A 22,179-nucleotide genomic window follows, 5' to 3' on the forward strand; every position below is an offset into this window, starting at 1 on the left:
CCCACCAGAAATGAAGAGAAATTTTAAAATTAATCATACTATTGCTGCAACATTATATTCTTAATCATGCCTTTATCCCTGTGCTTTGTCTTTGTTCACAACCACTGTGAACAAAATATGGTTACTTGGATAATAACAAAGTTAAATCCTGTTTTGGCTAGAGGCTACATTGCATCTGTTCCTCCTATGGGATTATGGAGCTTTTTGGAAAAAAACTGTGTCCTCTCTTTTCATGCATTTCCTAGTGACTTTAGAACTAAAACTCCATGCAAAGTTTGTAATACTAAGGTGTCCATGGTGAAAGACAAAGGACTATAAAGAATTAATACTTTTAGTATGATCAAGCCAAGCCAGACCTGTCCATTTTAACTGTAGAAATACAGTTTTTATCAACAGTGCAGGAGTCTTCTCCATTTCATTAAGCAGTGTATTTGTTTAATGCTTAGAGACTGTAAACATAGTGAGGTACTCAGGCCCATGAGTCTGATCTTGTCTTCTTTAATGAGAAATATTAAATAAGAACAATTAATAAGAATACTTTAATAAGAAATATTTGTAAATATTATGAAATGGTGTGGAAAAAGTTTGCTATAACTGTTGTGGGAGCTTGTCTTTGAGGCATCAAATTTTAATTTTGTGATATTTCAAATGTATGTGTGACTCCATAGGGATCTCTGCAATTTTGCTCAGCAACAGCAACAATAACAACAAAGCTAAAATGTTCTTGCTGAGCCTTGAAATTGTTTTATGTTATAAACTCCTTTTTCAAATGCTTGTCATTTATGAACCTTTTGGACAGAATTTTTTATGGCCCATAATTGTAGTGTTTTTCCATTTTTGTATACTAAGACTTTTCAAGATTTTTTTAACCTTTCCCATCTCTCTGGCCTGAGTTTTCCTACAGCATTCATATAGGTGGCTGTATATGGCTTGCCAAAGATGTTTCTAATTCTTCACTGTGTTACATTTCAGTCCTGCCTTGCTTCTTTATTTCAGCCAAAATCAGGTATGGCTTGAGTGAGGAACACACCAATCTGCACAAACCCTTGGCTTTGTACAAACCCTTGTCATATTCCCAGTCTTCAAAACTCAAAGCAATTCTCACAGTTTGGCATCACTCCAAATCTGTGGATCTTTCATACTTCTGGATCATCAGAGGGAATAGGTGAGAGTAATTTTCAAACCAAGTACTTGGCTTAATCACGTGTCAAGGACTCCACCGGAGCACAACAGTTCTTCTGGGCAGTTGTGACTTCTTTGTGCTGGTGAATTTCCTATGACAAGTGGTAAGACTCGTATTGATCTAATCACCCTGTCTCATGCTGTTTTTTCCTTGCATGTTGGACCTTTTTCCTGCCATACTCTGTTATATCTCTGGGCTGTATCTCAGACAGAGAGACTTCCACAAAGGGAGGTGAAACAAAGAAAAGACATGGAGCCAGGATTTGAGCATGGGTCTGAATATTGCCAAAGATCAGAGCTCATCTTCAGGGGCAACAAGTTTCAAAAACAGCCCCTTGCTGGTTCTCATAATTTGTTCTTGCAACTGATACTACCACTGCATGAAGAAGACAGCAGTATGCTTCTCTTGTTGACTTCTTGCCTTCTGGCTTCCTTAAAGACATTCTGCTGCATTCCACTTTTGTAGTAAGTTTGGTAAATCTAATTTTAAAATTGCTTGCTTTGCAAAACAGTATACAGATCTCTGAGCATGTAGCAAATTAAACAGTGCAGGGAAACTATTTTTATAACATAGGTAGATCATCTGCCTGACTTCCAAATAAGTTTCCAAAAGTATTATGTTCACTTTTAAAAAATAAGATAAAATCTGACAGCACTCTTTATAGCCCAAGGAATGAAAGTAGTAAAAGAAGGAGAAGCCAGTACTTGCTAAGCTTAACTCTTTTTTTTTTTTTTTTGGAAGGTTGCAGATATGGAGGCTAGACTGTTGGGAAATGGTTAAAAAGGATTGTAGACAGATTTGAAAAAAAAAAAAGTAGAGTAAATCAATGTAACTTTCTAACAGTAATTATGCTTGATATGGAAATCTTTCCCTTTAGTCATGGTCTGATGCCATGATTACAGTCTTTGAACCTCTAATCTTTGTAAGTGAGAACCATGAGCCTCTAATCACACCAAGCAGACATTACTTTACCTCTGTACCTCTTTTAACCACTGTCAGCCTATGATGCTGGGGTCACATCATGGTCTTTGTCTGAAGACTTTGATACTGTGAATTTTCTCTTTTAGTGGTAATTAATTTAAGTGTATCACATGATTCCTCTGGTTTAGTGTGCATTGCTAGCACAGAGATGAATTTGCTAAGTCTAGTCTGCCATGCAGTTCAGACTGATGAATAGTCCCAATGGAGTCAACCCATAAGTGTCAATTTAAGAATACTCTTCATGTCATTTATTCAGCAAGGTGCTCAGGATGAGGTGAAGATACTGACTGTTATATCTTGAGCAGCCCAGAATCAACATAGTTCTTCATCTTATCCCATTAGCAGTTGAGCAGGCTACCACAATCACTGAGTGGGCTACCTTCAACCTCTAGCTCATGGAATAGGTAAAAGCCATCATTTTTAAATTAAAAACAAACAGGAAAAAAAAAAGAGTCAATATTCAAAAATTGTCATCCCAATAAAGACAATGTGGGAGCTAGTGACACAAACTTCCCTATTTGGAAATGGGAAATGGCCTTGGTCTTCTTCAGTATTGTCTGCCCAGGCCTTCAAAACTGTTTGTTCAGCATAGTGAGAGGAGATGGAATGTAACTGGTCACACACAAAGCAAGCTGGAATCAGAACCTGTTGTTTCAGGTAACAGCAGGGTGGAAAATTAAGGTTATGCTGCCAGTGGGGGTCTTTGGCTGATAGCTGATGGTCATGTTTCCAAGTACTTCTACAATTAGAGCAGATTTCATTAATGCTGGGACACATGATTTATATCTTGTGAGGAGTAATGTCTCCTTGAGATTAGATACTAAGGAATGTGTGTGTCCCTTGTCCCTGCCAACACCCCTGCATCTTAATTACAAACATAATTGGGTGTAGGGAATTACAAGGAAGTGTGCTATTCCTTTCCTAGCATTATGCATATAAACTTTTATTCCCTGTTGACCAGGTGTTTGATTGAAAATCTTTTCTCCTCACTGCTTAAACAAAATATGTGTAACAAGTCAGAACAGAGCATCCTTGTTACACTTAGGAAATGGAATGGGAATATTTAATGCCTCAGCCTAATGTTCATTTATAATAAGCATTATAGTATGTATCAATAAAACAAAAGTGTTAGGAAGCGCTAGGTACCACACAAGCAACAAAAAAGTCAAGATCTCTAACATTATGCTTTGCCAGGCCTTTGTGCTCTTGCACTTTTCTATAAAATTGCAAGTGTTGACTGTTGTTTTGTGAAGGAAAAAAGTGCTTCTCCACCATCCTGCTCAACACACTGTTCTTGTTATAGTTTTCTGTTACAGTGCAGATACTGCAGCATGCGCATCAAACGGTGAGGCCCATGGAAAAGAAATACATATGGACCGATTCTTGGTAGATGTTTCAGAGAGATGTTTATTTCCCCAGCCGCATGGCCGGGGCTCTGCCGAGGAACTGAGGCAATCACGGGACCCGAGGGTCCTTCTGCCCGCGCAGGGAACACAAACCAACCAATGGGAACGAGGCTGAGCAGGGGCAAGGAAACCCCATGTGTCCCCTCAGGGCCCCCCTCCCAGGGCTACATGGCAGGGGGAGGGCCCCAACATTTCACCCATTTATTTTTAACAAAAAGAGATTTAAAACTTAACATTGAAAACAACTGGATAAACATGAGATAACAAGGACAGTTTCAAAACAAAACAAAACAAGCCACCCTCCTGAGTCTTTAAATGTCCAAACAGATTCTCTGGAACATCTTAAGGCTGACAGAAGGGAGACAGGACTCTCCGAGCATGCTTTGTGGGGAAACTGAGGCAGGAGAGGGTTTCTTCCATTTGTACTTGTTGGAACTCTAAACAACACTAGTTAATTTCTTCCCTCCCCCTCTTCATCCCCCACTCGGCATTGGAAAGGGATTTTTGGGGAAACAATTGGTAAAGGCATGGTTTTGTGAGGGAAACCATGGGTGAAAAAACGGATTGGGAATACACTGGGGGTAATAGGATATAGGACAAAAGGGAAAGGTGGGATTAGGAAAGGGAGACTGTAGGGGGGGCTTATAATAGAGATATTGTCTAACATGACTACAATTTTTAGCATATATACTGCCTTTTACAGAAACATCATCAGGCCCAGTGACTTCTGCTGCTTGTAACCCTTTGCTACCTTGCACAATTTTGAACTCCAGCACCTCTCCATCTCCCAAGCTTAGGATGCATTTTTCAGGGTTATTCTTTTTAATAGCAGTTCTATGAATGAATATGTCTTCCTGGTTGTCACATCTCGTTATAAAACCATGATTTTGTTTAACATTATACCATTTTACTATTCCTAAAACCTTGGCCATGATGATTTTTTCCTTTTTCCGAGTGGCTGCTGTTTTCTGTCTTGCTGCGTTTTTGCTTTCTCTTTCGTTTTCACTCGCTCCCGTGTTGAAATTGCCAGGGCTGCTGGGGCCATTGGGGCTGCTCGTGCCTGCGCGCTCTTCCTGGGGTCGCATTCGGGACCGCGCTGGGCCACGCCAGGCCACGCCGCTCAGCTCCCTGCGCACCGCTGCCTCTGCTCTCAGCTGCGCTGCCTCTGCCTGGCGCCGCACCCACGTCTCGGCCGGGCCCCCAAGAGGTGGCCCCCCCATGCCCTGCTCCAGCATGCGTTTCGGCTGGGCACGGCTCTGCTCCACCGCCACTGCTGCCAGCCGCCACCCGTGCACCACCCCTCTCGGTCGGGCATTCACGGGGCTCGCTGTTTTCCTAAGAGTGTATTTTTAAATACTAACAAGGAATGAAAGAAATATAAAATAACATGTCATAAAGCAGAAGCATACACTCAAAGAACAAATACCTGTGGTGGTAATCATGTCACAGCGTAATATTTGTTTGTTATGAAAGGCGATCTTGGTGAATTGGGTTTTCTCCCTGGAGTTTCAGTGTCTTTTTTTTGTTTTCTTTAAAATGGGTGATTTTAGTTAGTCTTAAATTCTCATTAAGTTTTGTGTTGTTTTTATAGACACTGTGAGTAAATTTTACACAAATAAATGAAAGGAACATCATCCTGTTACTACTCTGTAACATCTTATACTATGATTTGTTAAACTTTACCTAGACTCACCACCTAAATACTTGAATCCAAAAAATCACAGAATGCTTTGGATCAGAAGGTACTTCAAAGATTATCTAGACCAACCTCTCTGCAATGGGCAGGGACATCTTACACTAGATCAGGTTGCTCAAAGCCCTGCCCAATAGAAAACGTCCACTTGAAACCAAATGTAGAATTTAAGCAGATGTAATGAAATTAAACATTATCTCCAAGCACTTAGAAACAGTATTACTCAGACTCACAGGGATTACATCTCACCTTAAAAGAATGTATGTGCCATAGCAATGATTTCCAATAATAATCAAAATTAATCCTTGGGCTGACAGCCAACACAAATCCTATATATAGTTTAAAGGCTTGAAAAGTCATAGACCATAAAGTGGGACTCTGCATCAGTAAAGTATGATTATGGGCTGATCCTATATTCAGGAGCAAACTTCTTACCAAAGATTGGAGTGTTGCTTTAGTGCTGACTAAAGAAGGGAGGAGTAGGGGATGGGATTTCACTTCCCTGTGTCACTTCCCTAAGTCACACAATTTTCCTGGAAGATCTGTTGCCTGTGTTCTGCCTCCTCTCCGTTTATGGTGTCTATCTGAGAGATTACCAGCTGAGGAAGTACAGTTTACCTGCTGATATATGGAATTAAAGTCTAGATATATGCTCAGAAGAGACCAATTTTCCATCCATGATTGAAATTTCAACTGTTAAATGAATCCCAACTGGATTAGTTAGAAGGACGACTTGGTTTCTCTTGTACAGAGCCTGAAATTGAGTCTCTTGCTTTGCAGCAGCATTTTTTTTCTGAGAAATAAGCATTTTTATTTGTCACCTGCTGATGATTAAACTTTTTTTACATTTTTTTTAATAATTGCCAGTGAAATTGGAAGATAGTAAACGATCCATTGAAAAACTTCAAGCATCTGCTTGTACTTTCTGAAAGATTTGTAACTTGTATTGAACACAGAAGTGAAAATAAGCCACTTGGGCAGCAGCTTTTCCACCATGCTCAGAGTTTCCAAGCTGTGAATTTACAAATACCGAAACACTCTCAGGAATTCACTGACATTTAAAGTCTGTACATCCCAGCAAAGAGTCTTTGAATTTTCTACGGTTCTGTAAAGCCATAGTAAATGACTATAAAGATACAGGTTAATTTTTTTAATGCTTGGTGCATTTGACTCACTTTATGGATTAAGAATCTTCAAGTAGTTAGAGAGAAGTGTTTCAGCTGCTAGGAAAAAAAAAATTGATTTTTCTTGTTGTCAGGCTTTCTTTTATTGATTGGCAGTTTAACATTTATCAGCTCGAACAGCTTATGGCTGCCATTTTGTGAAGTGATATTTCAGAGGTCAAGCTCACGCACCAAATGGTTTTGTTTGCATTTCGAAAACTGATCCTTGCTGGACCATCATTATCTGCTTTTACCCGCTTTGAGAGCTCAGAATGTAATACACAAAGTGAAAAGTAATTATGGAAATCTCATCTTACAACCTTTATCCAGAATTTCTGAATAAGAATTTATTTTTAAAATGTAGTAAGTGCTGTCATGACATTTCTTTGGGATTTTTTTGCTGTTTTCTTCTTACCTGAATCACCAGCAGCCTTGAAACATGAACATGACCATCAAGTAAGCAATTTTTTTTAATCACCCCAAGAGCCAAACATAACAGTTTCCCAGAAATGAGGGATCTTATTTATGAGGTGTTTGTACTGTTTGCATGCCAAAATCTTACATTTTTCATTTGTTGGCAAAATTTATCAAGCTGTTTCCTTGTGGAATTTTGTCACTGGCTGTGAACTAGCAAAGTACAAGCACTGTAATAGGGTATAATTTTTAAAACAGCAAGACAAAAACCAGTAAAGGACAAATAGACCCACAAGAGCAAAGAAAGTTGTGACACCAACACTATGGACATCACGACTTACTCCCACAGTTGTGATAACAAAGTGTTACCTTGCAATATTTGATACACACTAACCCACCAATCCATATTGCTTCTCAATAAAGAGCTTCTGAGATAGGTTAGATTGAATATGTGTGCGCTGCTTGACAACTGGCATTTCTTAGAATTGACAATTTTTAAAAGCATTTGATAACACTGTGCAATCTCCAGCATTGTTGTACAAAGAAAGCCTTGGCTGTTCCCTGAGACTCTATATTTATAATTATATTTTCATTAAACTGAGTTGCCTGTCAGCTTCTGATTTCACGAGTTGTTTTCATGTTGCAGCTGAAAATTTTCTAAACCGGTATCAGGGATTGACATGCAAAGTCAAAAGACAAATGCCTCATCAACTGGAAATAATGCTCTAGCAAGCCTGCATTTAAAGAGTAAAGAAGTTGTGGAGAAAAAACCAGCAGATCACAAAGGCACATTTCTTACTGATAACTAGAATATAGTTAGGATGGCAGGATTTAATTCCTTTGTTAATTTTCAGGTGTGGCCAGAATAAAGGCAATTAACAAAGGAAAATAAAAAGTGTACTACTTCTGCAACTGGAATCTGCACTGAATATCCCTTTGGTCAGGATGGAAGTAAATGGCCACAGACAGGACATATTTGTGGGATGCAAAGGGCAGATTGGTGTCACTAGAAATGCTCACAAACTGTCATGTATGGAAGCCAGGGGTATTTTGTGGGCATATGGCTCACAATTTGCAGACATTTTTTACTTGAAGTTGAGAATGGGAAACATAGAAACGTAAATCTGAATTAATTGTTTAAAGTATCAATATAACTCAGCTCTCATTTATCTCCGGTGAGGAGGGTTGGGGTTTTTTTGCATTTAAATGGCATCCATTCAACTTCAGTGTATTTCACTTATGCATGACCTAAAGACCCAAATCTGTTGTTAATTCAAATGAATTTTCCTTTTTGTACTTCATGGGTAAGCTCTTAGAAAATCTGTAGCACATTAGTAGGTTTGCCATTTTCACCGCTCCAAGTGGAACTGGGATGACGTTTACTAAAATGCACAGACATTATACATCCTGTGTGGGTTACAATGCAACTAGTACTCATCAGGGTAGGTTTAGTATCTGATCAGGAAGATAATTTGAGTGAAGAGAACTTACTGCTTTTATTTTAAACCCAGATCAGTTCACGAAAGTAGGTTCTTTCATTAAACTGACAAGTCGGTAATCTGGATGAGGGGCAGAGGGAAGAACAGAGAGAAGGATGCTTGACTGGAGACATCTTCTCATTTGAATCTGATTATGGAAATCATCAAATAAGATGTAAATTTGATTTAGATTGTCTCCAATAATGTGGGGTAAAACTGGCTCTGTTGTCTGTTAAAAAGAAATGAATTAGTTCTTAAATTACATTCTAATCAAGTAACAGCAAAATTCCAAGGGAACATGTGTTTTGTACAGTACCTGGTATGATGGTTCTTATGCCAGGCAGAAGTTCCTCTGCACAGCTACAAAATAATCAATGAATGTTTGCAATTTCCTCTCTCCACTTCAACATCCTACCTTCATGCTAAAATTACTGGGGTGAGGATTAAGGATAATTATCTCATTGCCCTTATAAAATTGAGAAGATCTTTTATTTCCCCTTTCTTTACCTTAAATAACAGAAAGTCAGAGGTGTTCACGCGTTTTCCCTCCCTCTCCTAGGAAACAGATCTCATGACCTTTAACATCTCAATGCACCGCTCCTGGTGGCGAGAACACGGGCCCGGCTGCATACGGAGGGTGGTGCGTCCTTCTTCCCCTGGCATCCTAGAGGATTACTCCTATGTCTCCGTGACAGGCTGCATCATCGATTTCCAGTACCTAGAGGTCATTCACAGTGCTATCCAAATACTCCTCTCTGTAAGTTCACGTTTCTTTTCATACTGGGATTCCGTCAGTCCTTTCACACACAGCCTGCTGCTGTTGCATGTCCTGGAAAGGGGATGTAGTAGGTGATAGATAGCTACAGAGATTTTTAATTGTGTTTTGAATTAGAGAATTATATATACCTTATTAAAATGTGCACTGTTGTTATCTTTCCTTATATCCCTTAAAGCTCTATACAGACATAGTACCCATTCTGGCCATTGCTGGGATAGGTGGAAATTAACTTGAGTCCTTGGCTCTCATTCATTGAGACATGTAGAGCAAAGGAAAGCAGACTTGTCTGAAAAAATTTGCCTAAACCTTTCTGAAGTTCACAATCAATGATGCCATTTATTTAGCCCTGATTGTAAATATATTTTACATGATACATAGCTAAGTTTCTTCCCAGACTCAGATATGGATTAGTCCTTGAAAAAGGTCAGAAAAATATTAGGAATTAAAGTGTGCATTTATATTTAACCATGTTATTTTTTTTCTCCTTGAACTCTGCATTATCAGAATACTCTACCTCCATTGTCCACATTTGTTGCAACACCAGTCAAAAATGCAATTACAAGAAGTCATTAAAAAAGGCTGCAGTGCAGGGAAGTGCTGGGACTCAATGAGTTTCTTTGGGAGCAACAGCCCAGTCTTGGCCACAGTTTTTCCTCAGTCTGTTGGCTGCTTCTGCTTGTGATTAACAGGTTGTTTGGCATGAACTGTGTGTGATCTCCTAGAAGTGGTAGCTTTCTCTTCATAGCTGTGTGTAGTGCATTGCAACTGGCTGACCCCAAGTGGTCACACATAGGATCGATCACCCCAGATGTCCAGACCTATTTTGAGGACATAAATGCTTGTGGCTCATGGTCCTAACCATGGCTACCAAGGCTTGTTGGACAGTGGGAGAAGAGGTGTGGTCTGCAGTCCACACCTGCTAGTCAGGTGAACTACTTGGTCTGAGCAGCTGGAAGGGATGCATATTTCTGGTCTGTTTGGTACTTCAAGGTGTTTAACTATCAAACTGGTACATACTACCACTTGCAAAGTAAAAGGGATCTTCAGAATAAATCTCACTCATGAGTTTAAAATCATTTTTAAATTTCAATTTTTACTTTTTTTCAGCATTAGCATATTTCTCTTTTAAAAGAAAAGAAATCAGTATATGTGGTTACATCTATCATTCTGTCCAGTTGTCTGAAAGTTCAAGATAATTCCTCTGCAGTACTGAATGCCTTTTGTAAGATTCCAAGTGCTTTTTCCTTGCTACTGCTTTTAGTTGGACTTGGATAAACTTGTACATCTGTGATTAATGAACTTTTACTTGATGATCCAGGTCTGAAGTAGTGCACTTGGTTTGTACACCTGTAACATCACCTGCACCTACACAGGATATGTGTCTTATCCTGGTCTATCAGCTTCTCAGGCATCAGTGACATCACAAGACCTACACAAGCCTTTTCCCAACCATCCTTCAGTCAGGCAGCAAAGATTTCGAGTCAGGATCTTTTCCAGGAAAGACAAAATTACTTCTCTTGAGGCCCAGCCTTGTATATGCCAACATAAATTATAACCTTACTGTGAAAGTGGGCCTTCCAGAAGAGTTCTGCACATTCAGGCTTAACTGCATGCACCTTCCTTATTTTTGTGTGGCCCTGATGCTCAAAGCAGGTGCTTCTCCCTTGAGTTCATTTGCAGCAGACTTCCCTCACAATGCAGTGTCATTCACTCTGCGTCAGTGAGCCTATACAAAGGATAATGAAGTGTGGTTAGTTTAAAAGGAGAAAACCATAAATATTTTAAACATTTCCTCACTTCTATAAGAAAAAAATGTATATGTTAAAATTTTTTCTAGTATTCTTTGTGATTATCAACAGATTTGGAGTTCGATACAACTGGTTGTTGATCACAGGAACTGTTTTCTTCTGCACTTATTAGTGCAGTACGGTTCTGTCAAATGACAGGAACACAAATACTAATATTAGAATAATAGAATAAACACAATTAATATAAACAAACTAAGCAAATATGAAAATGAAAAAATATAGAAATTCTGTAATAGTTATAAAGCATAAGATGTAACTGTCCTTCCCTTTCTGAAGAAGTGACTGATTGCCATTCTGGGTTAAATAAAAATTCTAATTCAGTTGAAAATTTGAAATGTTCCAGTAACTTATAAGGCATGACTGTGAATTAAATAGTTGTCAGTTTCAGATACTGCTTTGATTGATATACACAATGCTAAAATTAAAATACTGTATGCAAAGTAAGGTTTTCCTCCAGTTTTACTACCTTGCTACCCCATCTGTGACAAGTTATGATTAACATACCATGAGTCTTTACTTCAGTATCCCTTCCACATTGCAGTTTAGGCTTGTTTCATGTACTGTCACACAGGACAGAAATCACCACCTGGATTATCAAATAATTTGCAGTTTCCTCCCATCTTCTGAGCACTACTGACTTGAGGAAGTTCCCATCCATTTTGGATGCATAGCTGCTTTCCTCATTGGGGTACCAATTTCAGTTGTTAGTTAAAAGGTCCTTTAGGTTGTCTTTTCAGAGGACTGAGGAGCTGTAGACCATAAGATCATTCTTTTTACCTTTTCCTGGTAGCTAGTCCCAAAAGCAGACTATTCCTTTTTGGACATTACAAACTACTTAATTTTCATAACATTTTTATGTAGCAATAGTAGCGTAACAAACCATTTTACAGTGTAACAAAAAACTTTATTGGCATAACAAATCATTTTATCATGCTAACCCTTGTCCAAATGACTGGGAATGCAAACACTTCCATTTGGTAGAGAATTAGAGCCTCTGAAAGAAGAAATACCTCCAGGGGTAAGTACTGGATACCTGTCGAGATATATAACTCACTAGCAGCATTATTGAAAGGTGACTTTTTATTTTTATTTTTTTAACTGGTATAAAGATTTTTATATGCACAGAATGCTGCAGCTGTGACTGCATTAAACCCTGCTTCAGGGAATAGGTTTGACAGTCATTTATTTAATTTTAACATGGTAAAGCTATTTTTTTATCTGCTTTGTAGTTGTTTCTAAAAAATATTTTTATTGGTGAAACAGTAACTTTGTATCTCATCCTGCTGCTGGGTGCCTATTCAAGTGAATGGTAGCTGAAAGATGTTAAACATTTCTTTCAATTGGGTGAGAATCAAGAGAAGTTTCAGACAATAGGATACAATTAATAGTAAATAATAATTACAGTTAAATTTTGTGTTTAAAATCTATATTTATTTGATGTAGTGCATAATATATATATTATTTTGATGAATAAATTCTTCTGCACAACACCTTTAAAATGCAAGGCAGATCATCATTACAGAAACCTATTTTCAGAAAACAAATTAATAATACAATCAAAATGGTGACAGCTTAGCATCTTTGAGAAAGACACTTCATACAATTTTTTTAGTTATTTGAAAATAGATAATGCACACTGAGAGGATTAAATGCCAGGTACACACTGGCTTCAATAGCTTGAGCATTGAAAAGTTCTCCAAGTTATTGCAGGGAGATTTGTATTAGACCCAGAGCCTAATATGACTTTAACACTGTGCAGCAGAAAGCCCCAAGCCAGAGTTCACTGTGCTAACTCTGGAATTAGCAGCCACATGACTTCACCAGTGCTGAAGAAGCAAAATTAATAAATTTTGGCAGAGCAACGGGCTGTCACAACTAGATGCTTCTGGGCCAGGAGATGTTACTTTCTTACAATGCTGCGTTACACAAGGTGAAGTTAACTTTCTTTCCATTCTCATCACGGCATAGAAGGATAACATATAATCTAGACCACTGAAGGAAGGTGGGAAGCAAAGAAAGTGATAACCCTAAGCCTAAAAACATGAAAAACACTGAAGCTCTTCAGCATGTTGATGCTGACCAAATTCAGGATATTTTGAAGGAAGCTACTGGTTTGCTTTGCAGAGGTCCAGCTGTTGCCTCTCATAAGCATCAATTATTGTAACCCTCAGGCTTCCTGCTGGACCTACAGAGAAGGAACAGACAGAAAAAAACCCCCAAACTCTCTCTTGCAGAGTCATCTATAAATCCAGACAAAGATGTGATATAGAGTGTCGCAGCGGGGATTACTGCAACAAGCATATTTCAAACCAGGAGTCCCGTGGAAATGAAGTATATATGGACAGATTCGTGGTAGATGTTTCAGAGATGTTTATTTCTCCAGCCGCATGGCCGGGGCTCTGCTCAGCAACTCCGCAGTCACGGGACCCAAGGGTCCCTGGTGTTATCAGGGAACCCAAACCAACCAATGGGGAATGAAGCTGACCAGGGGCAGGGAAACCCTGTGCCTCCCCCCCAGGGCCCCTCTCCCAGGGCTCCATGGCAGGGGGAAGGGACCCCAACAATAGAGAAATTAAGAATATTGAAATTTTTCCATAGTGAAGTAAAAAGCAGTGAGCATATCCATGGGAATAGCTTATCAATGGGGAATAGCTTATCACATACACTACGAAGCACAAAACATACACTAGAATAGAAAAGTACATTACTTTCTACAGAATGTAATGAAGCTGTAATATCAGAAGTATAAGAAAAAGCACTCCTGGTAGCCACTTTGGAAACTGGATACTGTGGTCACTGTGAGCAGAGTCACTATCTGCTAAAGTGTATGTCCTAAAAAGATGTATTCCCAGTGCTTCTTTGAACTCCTGAATTTATAAATGTTGTACACCTTCCCTAAGAGGCAACAGGCTTCTAAAGCAGCTTTCAATATAGTGTCTGAATGCTCAGTAACATGTCTACCACTAGTAGAAAAATTGCAACCTCTGTATCACAAAATCACAAAGAAGGGTTGAGATGGGAAGGGACCTCTGGAGGTCATCTGATCCAACCCCCCTCACACTCAGCTGGGTCCACCTAAAGCAGCCTTCCCAGGACTGTGTCCAAACAGCTTTTGATTATCTCAAGGAGAGAGACTCCACAATCTCTCTGAGCAACCTGTGCTTGGGCTTGATAACCCTCACACTGAAAAAGTGTTTTCTGGTGTTCAGAGGGAGCCTCCTGTGTTCCAGTTTGTACCCAGACCCAGCGCTGCAGGTGAGGCCTCAGCAGCGCTGAGCAGAGAGGCAGGATCACCTCCCTTCATCTGCTGGCACAACTTTGCCTAATGCAGCCCAGGGTATCAGTTGCCTTTTATGAGGCAAGGACACACTGCTGACACATTTTCAGCCTGATACTCACCATGAACCCCAAGTCTTTTTCTGCCGAAATCCTTTCCCCCAAACTGGGTAGCCCCTACTATAGTTCAATGGATGAGGTTGCTCTTCCCAAGGTGCAGGACTTTGCTCTTCCCCTTGTTGAACTTCATGAGGTATGTTATGCTAAAAAAAAAAAAAAAAAAAAGAATTCTAGCTCTTACCTCATTTTCTATAAAAATGGTCCCTATCTGCCCAAAAGATTCATAATTATTGACATAAATTGATGCTAAACACTTTTTAAAATCTACTTGTTAGTATTCTTAATCTTGTCATCCATACATTTGTAGGATTATCCTGTTTTAATTAACCAAGTATGATGATTTCAAATATTTTGAATTTTCATTATTATTTCATATTATTTCATTATTATTATTCATAATAATACAATAATCTGTGTCATAAAGATCATTGCATCCTCCTGTTTGTGAGGATTCTATTCCTCTTACTTTTTCTGCACAGTTCTCTGATGTTCTTAATCTCTGTTGTTCTCTCCAGTATACAAGCATCACATCTATAGGGAAATGATAAGCAAGGATCTGACTTAATTTCTAAATATCTGTCACTAGTCAGTGCCTCATACTGACTCCATGCAATTGTCTCACTTTGTGAATTATTTCTGCCCTGCTGTCTTCAAAGAATCTACCAAATGTTGATTATTTGATGTAAGAATTAATTATGACATTTGGTAGGCTTAACTGCTTTTTTTTAAATCAAAGAAAAATAGAATTTAATTTAAAAAGATATTTAGCACAACAGACATTAAAATGGAGGTTATGAGTCTTGTGTAAATAATTAATCAGAGGAAACACTGTGACTACTGAGCTATACACTGAGATCACAGGCAGCGCTGGAGTGGCTTAATGTATTTCAGGTCATTGACCAAGCTTTTACTACTGACCCATAAATCTGAATGCTTTTTTGGTTGATTTGCATGGCTCGTCCTCTATCCCTGATGTTAAGATTACCTTCTCTATGCCATTGGGAAAGTTCCAGGAATTGCTCCAAAAGAGGTTGCAAAGCAGCTTTTGCCCCTGCCAGAGCTGCAGGTTGGTTCATGTTCATTTAAATGTAACAAAAGGTCTAATGATATCAATATATAATGTGGCTCCTCTGGGGTGCTGCAGCAGGCCCTTTCTTCCTGTTAGTTATGGCACTGCTATTTTTATAATTGGATAGAAAAGGATGCTAGGAAGCATATCATATATGTTCTCCAAAGAAAACCCCTGTAGGGGCTGACACCAGTGCTCAGGCAAGGTCCTTGCTTTCTTTACGTTTCCTCAAGTGACAAGTGATTGATTAAGAAAGCCAGTCAACATCATGTAAGAGAAAAGCATGAGGTAATTTAGAGTTAAGGGCTATAGGAATGACACATGAGTAAAACATAGTTGTCCTGAAGGTATTCCATATTTTCTTTAATTTTAGTTTGCACCCTTCCCACATTTTTTGTTCAGAAAACAGGTGATGTCTTCTTTCTCATAATAAACAATCGTAAAGTGGTGTGGAAAATTAACTTCTTTCATTGTCTGCAGAGCTGAGCTTCAACATTACTCCAAAAAAGTGTATGAAAGATATGCCTGTTCTTCATCACAACCATCACAATCATCATCATCATCATCACAACAACGATAAAACCAATAATAGCCAGGAACACTTGTCTCTTGGCCATGTGAATAGACAGTTATAGTGAACTGTTGGCTTCTCACAGATTTATTAGTAAGTTTGGTGAGATCACCAGATTATTGAAAATCAGAAGAATTTTTTTAGCCTGAGCAATGTTACAGAGGAGTTGTCAGTCTCTGAAACAGACTGCAAGCAAGCTACAGAGGCTTGTGCAAGCCTATGGCTTTCAACATTACTTCCAGTGCTTTTTTGTAGCTGTGTCATTGTATTTGCATCAGGAGCTGTGTCTTGTGCAATTCTTCCACTGACTGTAGTATTGGTTCAGGGATGCATACAGCCCACTTCACCTTTGCCATTAACAAGCCTTCAGTGTTAAAAAACAAGAGAATATATATACCAAGAGAAAGAGAAATAGTGAGAGACTGTATCTGCACTAACATTCTAGAAATGGCCTTGTCCTTTCTTGTTAAATTTGGTTAGACCTCATTATTCATGGTAGTGCGTAGGTAGTAAAATACACAAGTACATTTGTCTAAATACTAGGCTGGGTCAATAAACCAACTATGTGAGACAGGATCAAGATAAATCTGTGGTTTTTCATCTCCGTTGTCAATCCAGGGATGCCTGCTTTCCAAGCAGCTCATTTAAAAGGAACTGAAAACACTGATATTATAGCTATTTGCATTCTCATTCATTCATTAATTGTTATGATATGGATTTGTGAAAAAGACTTGGCCAACTACTGCACCAGAGATGGCTGAGGTTGAGGGGATAGCAGACAACAGTTCAAGCATTAACAACATAGTAGTGCCCTCACCTTGATAGTTAATCTACATGGGAACTTAGTTGTTCTAGATATTCTGTAGTACTTGATACAGAGTTGTTTGACATTTTACATGAGAATTACTGTGACAATTCTTCTATTGTCAAAAATGTTAGTGAGGTTCTGTGCAGGTATTCTGAAATACTTTTATTTATGCAAAAGTATTTATAGTAAAAAGAGAAATCAATTTTTTTAGTTTAACCTTTATGGAGCTCATTAATATTTTGTTGCAAATTATGCAGAAGAACTGGAAGTAAATGGGAGATTTGGAAAATAGCTTGTTTTCCTCCCTGCAACCTCTGCCCATAATTGCCACACCCATGGCAGAAACAGTGTAATAGACTAAATGTCTGCAACATATTTCTTGCAATTCTCAGATAGATACTTTCATTCCTATTCATTTCCTTCATTTAACTTCATTTCTGAAGTTAAGGTGGACTAGTACTGAGCAGGGAACTTCAGCAGCCCAGTGCACAGCAAACATGGTGACCACAGATTCCAATACAAGTGAGTATCTGCGCAAATAAGCAGGAGAGGTGGTGAAAGAGGTAAAGGCAGGCTAAAGTGCCTCAGCAAACTTGTATGTCTACATGCTATCTTTAGAGCTGAGCAGAATGCTGAATGTTGCACTAGGAATTTGGACATTATTAGAGAATAGAGTGAAAAGTGTAACAGAGATTGCCAATCTAAACATCTTTTTAGAGAACACGGAAATCAAACATTTTTCATTAAGAAAAGTGAAAGCAGTGTTTGCTTTGAACTTTAGGGATATTTTCTTGACTATATTATTGGCAGCCTGTAACCCTTTGATGAGCTACTGGGACAACAAAGATCCTGGAAATTCAGAAAGCCAGAGTATATTGTTTCTTAAGATATTTGTCTTCGTGCCTCTCAGGACACTCACAAGCTTTCAGCAGTTTGTGAGAATCAGTGCATGATATTTTACTTGGAAGGTGGAATAAAATTTCTACCTTTCTGCCAAGCTGCAGTTCTGCATTGCCAGGAGTGTGTTGCATCAGGTCTGCTCCAGCTGTGAAATTGATAAACCAACCAAGGAAATTAACTCCTCTAGGCTAGGAGTTCACTGGGTGATTGACAGCTCTGGATAAGCTTGACTTTGCTGCAATATTTTTATTATTATTTCCAAAGAACACAGTTCTCTAATTGATTTTTACATGCAGATATGATTTTAAGTAAAGGTATTTTACTATTTTACTGATTCCTTAGTCTGCACATGTAGTGTAAAAGGCACAGGCAAACCAGAGGTGAGCCTCCCACTGCAGTCTCACTGAGCCTGACAGCAATAGATGCGTGCTCACTCATGCTCAGCAGCATGATTCTTTCTGCATATTGTAGTTCATAATCATGTACCCAGACTTTCTTATATGGGGGAAAATATCCACTGATTAAAACCCATCTCTGTGTGAGCTTCCACTGACAGGACATTTTTCTTTTAATCATGTACTAAATCCACAGCCTAGCTTCTTCCATTAAAATTTGTTGCCTGAATGTGACCTGACTGCAGAAAGAATTCTTCTTTTCTCTCAAATGCAGTCCCCAGTGATTTGCAATCCTCTCTGTTTTTTCCTAAGGAAATAGGAGAAGCCAGGGGAAGGATTTCACTGAACAAGCAGTGAAGCCACCTATACTCCTCAAGATTTGAGGAAATTATTTGATTTTCACTGAGGAAGGAAGTCAAGGTGCATATGCTCATAGAATTACTTGCTCTCAGAACTACTCACAGAAAGACAGACAAGGTTTTCTAGGAAAATATATTTTGATACAGGAAGATTGCAGTGCAGACTAAGTTTTAAATGCCCTGTGTTCTGCAAATGTTGCCTTCATAGCTTTTGTAGCTAAATCTTCTGGTCCAAATTCTCTGAAAATCTGCCTGTGACCATTCTTTCTTTACTATCTAGTTTTATGGAAACTGTTAAAAAATGTAACTGTTTCCTTTATGTTCTTCAAAGCAGAGCAGGGAATCCCACCAGAAGGTGTGAGGTCTAGCCCAGGATGTGGTTTCCCCTGTTGCAGCCATGTTGGTGACACGCTTGACTGCAGGGCATGGTGGACTTGTTAAGGGACTGTTCCATCCTTTGCTATAAATACTCACTTAGCTCCTCTCAGCTGTCCCGTGGAAGATACTGGCCATGTAAACAGTCCAGTTCATGCAAAATCTTTGGACACATTGTGTAGGGAGAGGCACCGAGCTGCAGCAGTGATGCTGCTGTTCTTCTGCTGCTTCTGGGCGTGCCAAAGGAGATGGCTGCCACAACACTCTTCATTCACCGAATAGGTGTGTGAATAGCTCCATGGGAGGGGAAGGAAAGCAGGGAGGGATTATAGCCCACGAGACAAGGTACCAGAGAGCAGCGTTTGGGTGCCACTGCAACACACCAAGAGAGGCTAATAAAAAGTTTGTACATGAGTGCAGTCAAGATGCATGTTGATAAAAACCTAAGAAGTGATGCTTTACAAGATCACAGTAGTAATTTACACAGAGTTACCTAATGAACTTGTCTTTTTTTTTTTGACTGAATTTTTCAGTGGTTGCCTAACTTGCCTAAGGGTGTAAGCATTTTTAATACCTTTTATAAAACAAAAGAAGTGAGTCTTGTCATTGAAAGAAAAGCAACAAACACAGATGAGAAGGACAGGTTGTGTAAGGTTGTGTCTAGGAATAAGTAACTATAAGGATTTTTGTGTTCTCTAAAGGTTCAGAATAGGTAGACGCTGAGTGAAATGGATGCTTGAGGCATTTTTTTGCTGTAGTTTGATTATGATCTAAATAGGTAAGATTGCTAGTGGTCTTGAAAGGGACATTGATGTAAATTACTTTCTTTGGTGTCAGTAACTATTCCGAAAGGACAAAATCATCTTAAAGTAGAAGTCTGAGAAACAAATTTCATTTCTTCTCACCCATGTAGAAGGTTTCAGTTGAAACAATTGTCCCCAGGGAAGGAGAAGAATGATGAAAAATGGTGTTGTTCCATAAAGCTGATTTTAGTCTGAAAATAATAATTGAATAAATCAGGTGTTGCAAAAGACATCTGCTGGATCTGTCTGAATCTATGATATAAGTAAAGATTTTTCAAAAAATCATTCTTAGTGATGTGGAACTTTTCTAGCTTAACTTTCCACATCCTCCTATGTAAATTAATGCTATGTAGATTAATTGATAATCATTGTGAATGACAGTAAAAAGTGGTGGGTAATTAAACACCCTCTTAAAAGAACATGATCATTTCCATTTTTACTTGTGATTTATTTATTTTTATCTTGTTTCTTAACTTATAATGTACCTGATATCTTCGCACGCATACATGCATAATATAAAAATACTGTATTTTAATAGTGAATTAAAATATAAAGATCAACTTAGAAAACTAAAGATACATCCTGGTCAATTATACCAGACAGCTGCAGTGTTTATTCAAGTAATATGCTGATTCCCAGAAAGGGATTTCAAGAGTCAAGTCCTTTGGGTGTTTGAAATATCCTTGTCATTGCCTGGAGGTTTTTCTTACAAATTTCATCATCTTGGTAGCTCTTATCACTAATGGCCAGGGACTGCCAAGTTCTCCTCCCTGGATACTGATTTTTTACTTAGGCAAGCAGGAGATAACTGGCAAGACCCAAGTGTTTCAATATTACTTCTTCTCTCTTTCCTTTTCCTGGGGCCATGATTCTACCAGTAACCTCACATAAAGATGCTCTCCCCAAACCAGCCCACAGAGGAGCTGAGTCAAGAACACAACTGGACTGCAAGCTTTGCATTTCCTTTTCTTCTCCGCTTTATTTTCTTATTTTCTCTGCCACCTATGCAGTGAGATCTGTCTTAACTATGAAGAGAGACATCTTTTTCTTCCCTGTCATGACTCTGTTGTTGCTTTAGGCAGCTGAAATCAACTTTCCACATGTTTTGTTATGGGTACAAATGACCAAGAGTGGGAGTGAGTTGTGGAAAGCCATGCCGTACTGGGATTTCCCATTACTGACCTCGCACATAAGAGGCTGTGCTAAAAGGCGTAGTTGTATTTTTCTGGCTCTGCTGTTGATTTCTCCCTTCTTTTGCATGTATTTATCTTGTTTTTCCTGAAAAGGGTCTTAGACCTAATTAACAATAACAGCTACCCCAGACCACCTAACTTGCAACTTTAATGCTATTCCTTAAATTTTTAAATAGAGAAGAGGATTATTTCTTAAGAAAAAGAAAGCACACAGGCTTACTAAAATTATTTACTTCAGCTTCCCCAATAAACATACTTCAAAATTCCCTTTCCCACCCAAAATGCAAAACAGCATCTGGGACTATGGATGTATCATGTTCCATGGTCCCTATACAGGGTCATAGGTTCACATGTTCATAGAGATAGAATGATTTGGGTTGGAAGGGACTTTAAAGGGCATGTCATTCCCACTTTCCTGCCATGGGCAGGGACACCTGCACAGCTCAGCACACATTTGAAGCTTCCCCTGTGTTGTGGAAGGCAATGAGTTTACTGCCCATGTTAGCAGAAAATGAACCATCAATGTGATTCTTGACCAAAACTGAACTATAAAAGAAAAGAAAATTATCTGTGCTCCATTTGTTATTTTTAGAGCATGCTCATTTGCAGACTCAAACTGCAGCCTCATTTAAACACACTTCAGTCTCCAAAAATGAGAGTCTTATTATCTGTGCCATCTTGTTGTTCACTGGTAATGTGGACCATATCAGCCTCATGCTACCAAGCTTTAACAAGGGATACAATTTCTCAATAGACAATCTGGGACAGGTCCTTCCAAGTGGAAAGCTTAATAGATATAACTATCAAATTTAGTGACTATCTTGAGAAATTTTTCTATTACAAGATTTTTTTTTGCCTTAGCTTTTTTATTTCCTTGTGCAAATCCTGCATAATGATGTAGACATGGTACCTTAATCAGGGCTTGTTGTACTGGAGAGTTCATCTGCTTTTTCTAACCATGGAATTTTTTCTAATGCAAGCTAGAAAATGAATATAGAATTATATTGATATGGTACAATGTGTAATTATATTAATATTATCATATGATATATAATTAGTAATAGTAATAATATAACTCTCCCTAGCAATCTTATCTAATTGCAGTGTGACCAGTCATTAGATACCAAGGAAAAGCACAGAAGACTTCAGAATATTTTTAATCTGCACATTTTTCCGCTGACAGCTAAAATGGATTATGAAAGTCCTTAAAAGAACAGTTTGTGATTCCCCTCCAATGCTCTGCTTTCTGTTTTGGTCATACTTGTTAGCAGGATGTCCTCATGCTTACAACATACTCGGTGTGCATTGCAGAATTTCAATAGCCCTGTCTGACCCCAACAGGGCCAGAAAATGAGTTTGAGCATCATCCTCTGTTTTACCCATTGTGTGTGCATATTAGCATCATG

The 22,179-nt window shown here is 38.7% G+C and overlaps 1 protein-coding gene across 4 annotated transcripts in view; it reads left to right on the forward strand.

Annotated features, from left to right (window-relative positions):
* NKAIN3 (sodium/potassium transporting ATPase interacting 3) overlaps window positions 1–22,179 on the forward strand; it is a 344,090-nt gene that overhangs the window by 248,474 nt on the left and 73,437 nt on the right. For all 4 annotated transcript variants that reach the window (XM_048286893.1, XM_048286889.1, XM_048286892.1 and 1 more), the window contains exon 4: window positions 8,878–9,075. In XM_048286893.1, coding sequence (XP_048142850.1) covers window positions 8,878–9,075 — 198 coding nt within the window. The remainder of the gene's footprint in view (window positions 1–8,877; window positions 9,076–22,179) is intronic.

Source organism: Corvus hawaiiensis, chromosome 26, assembly GCF_020740725.1.
Source record: "Corvus hawaiiensis isolate bCorHaw1 chromosome 26, bCorHaw1.pri.cur, whole genome shotgun sequence".
NCBI classification, from domain to species: Eukaryota; Metazoa; Chordata; class Aves; order Passeriformes; family Corvidae; genus Corvus; species Corvus hawaiiensis.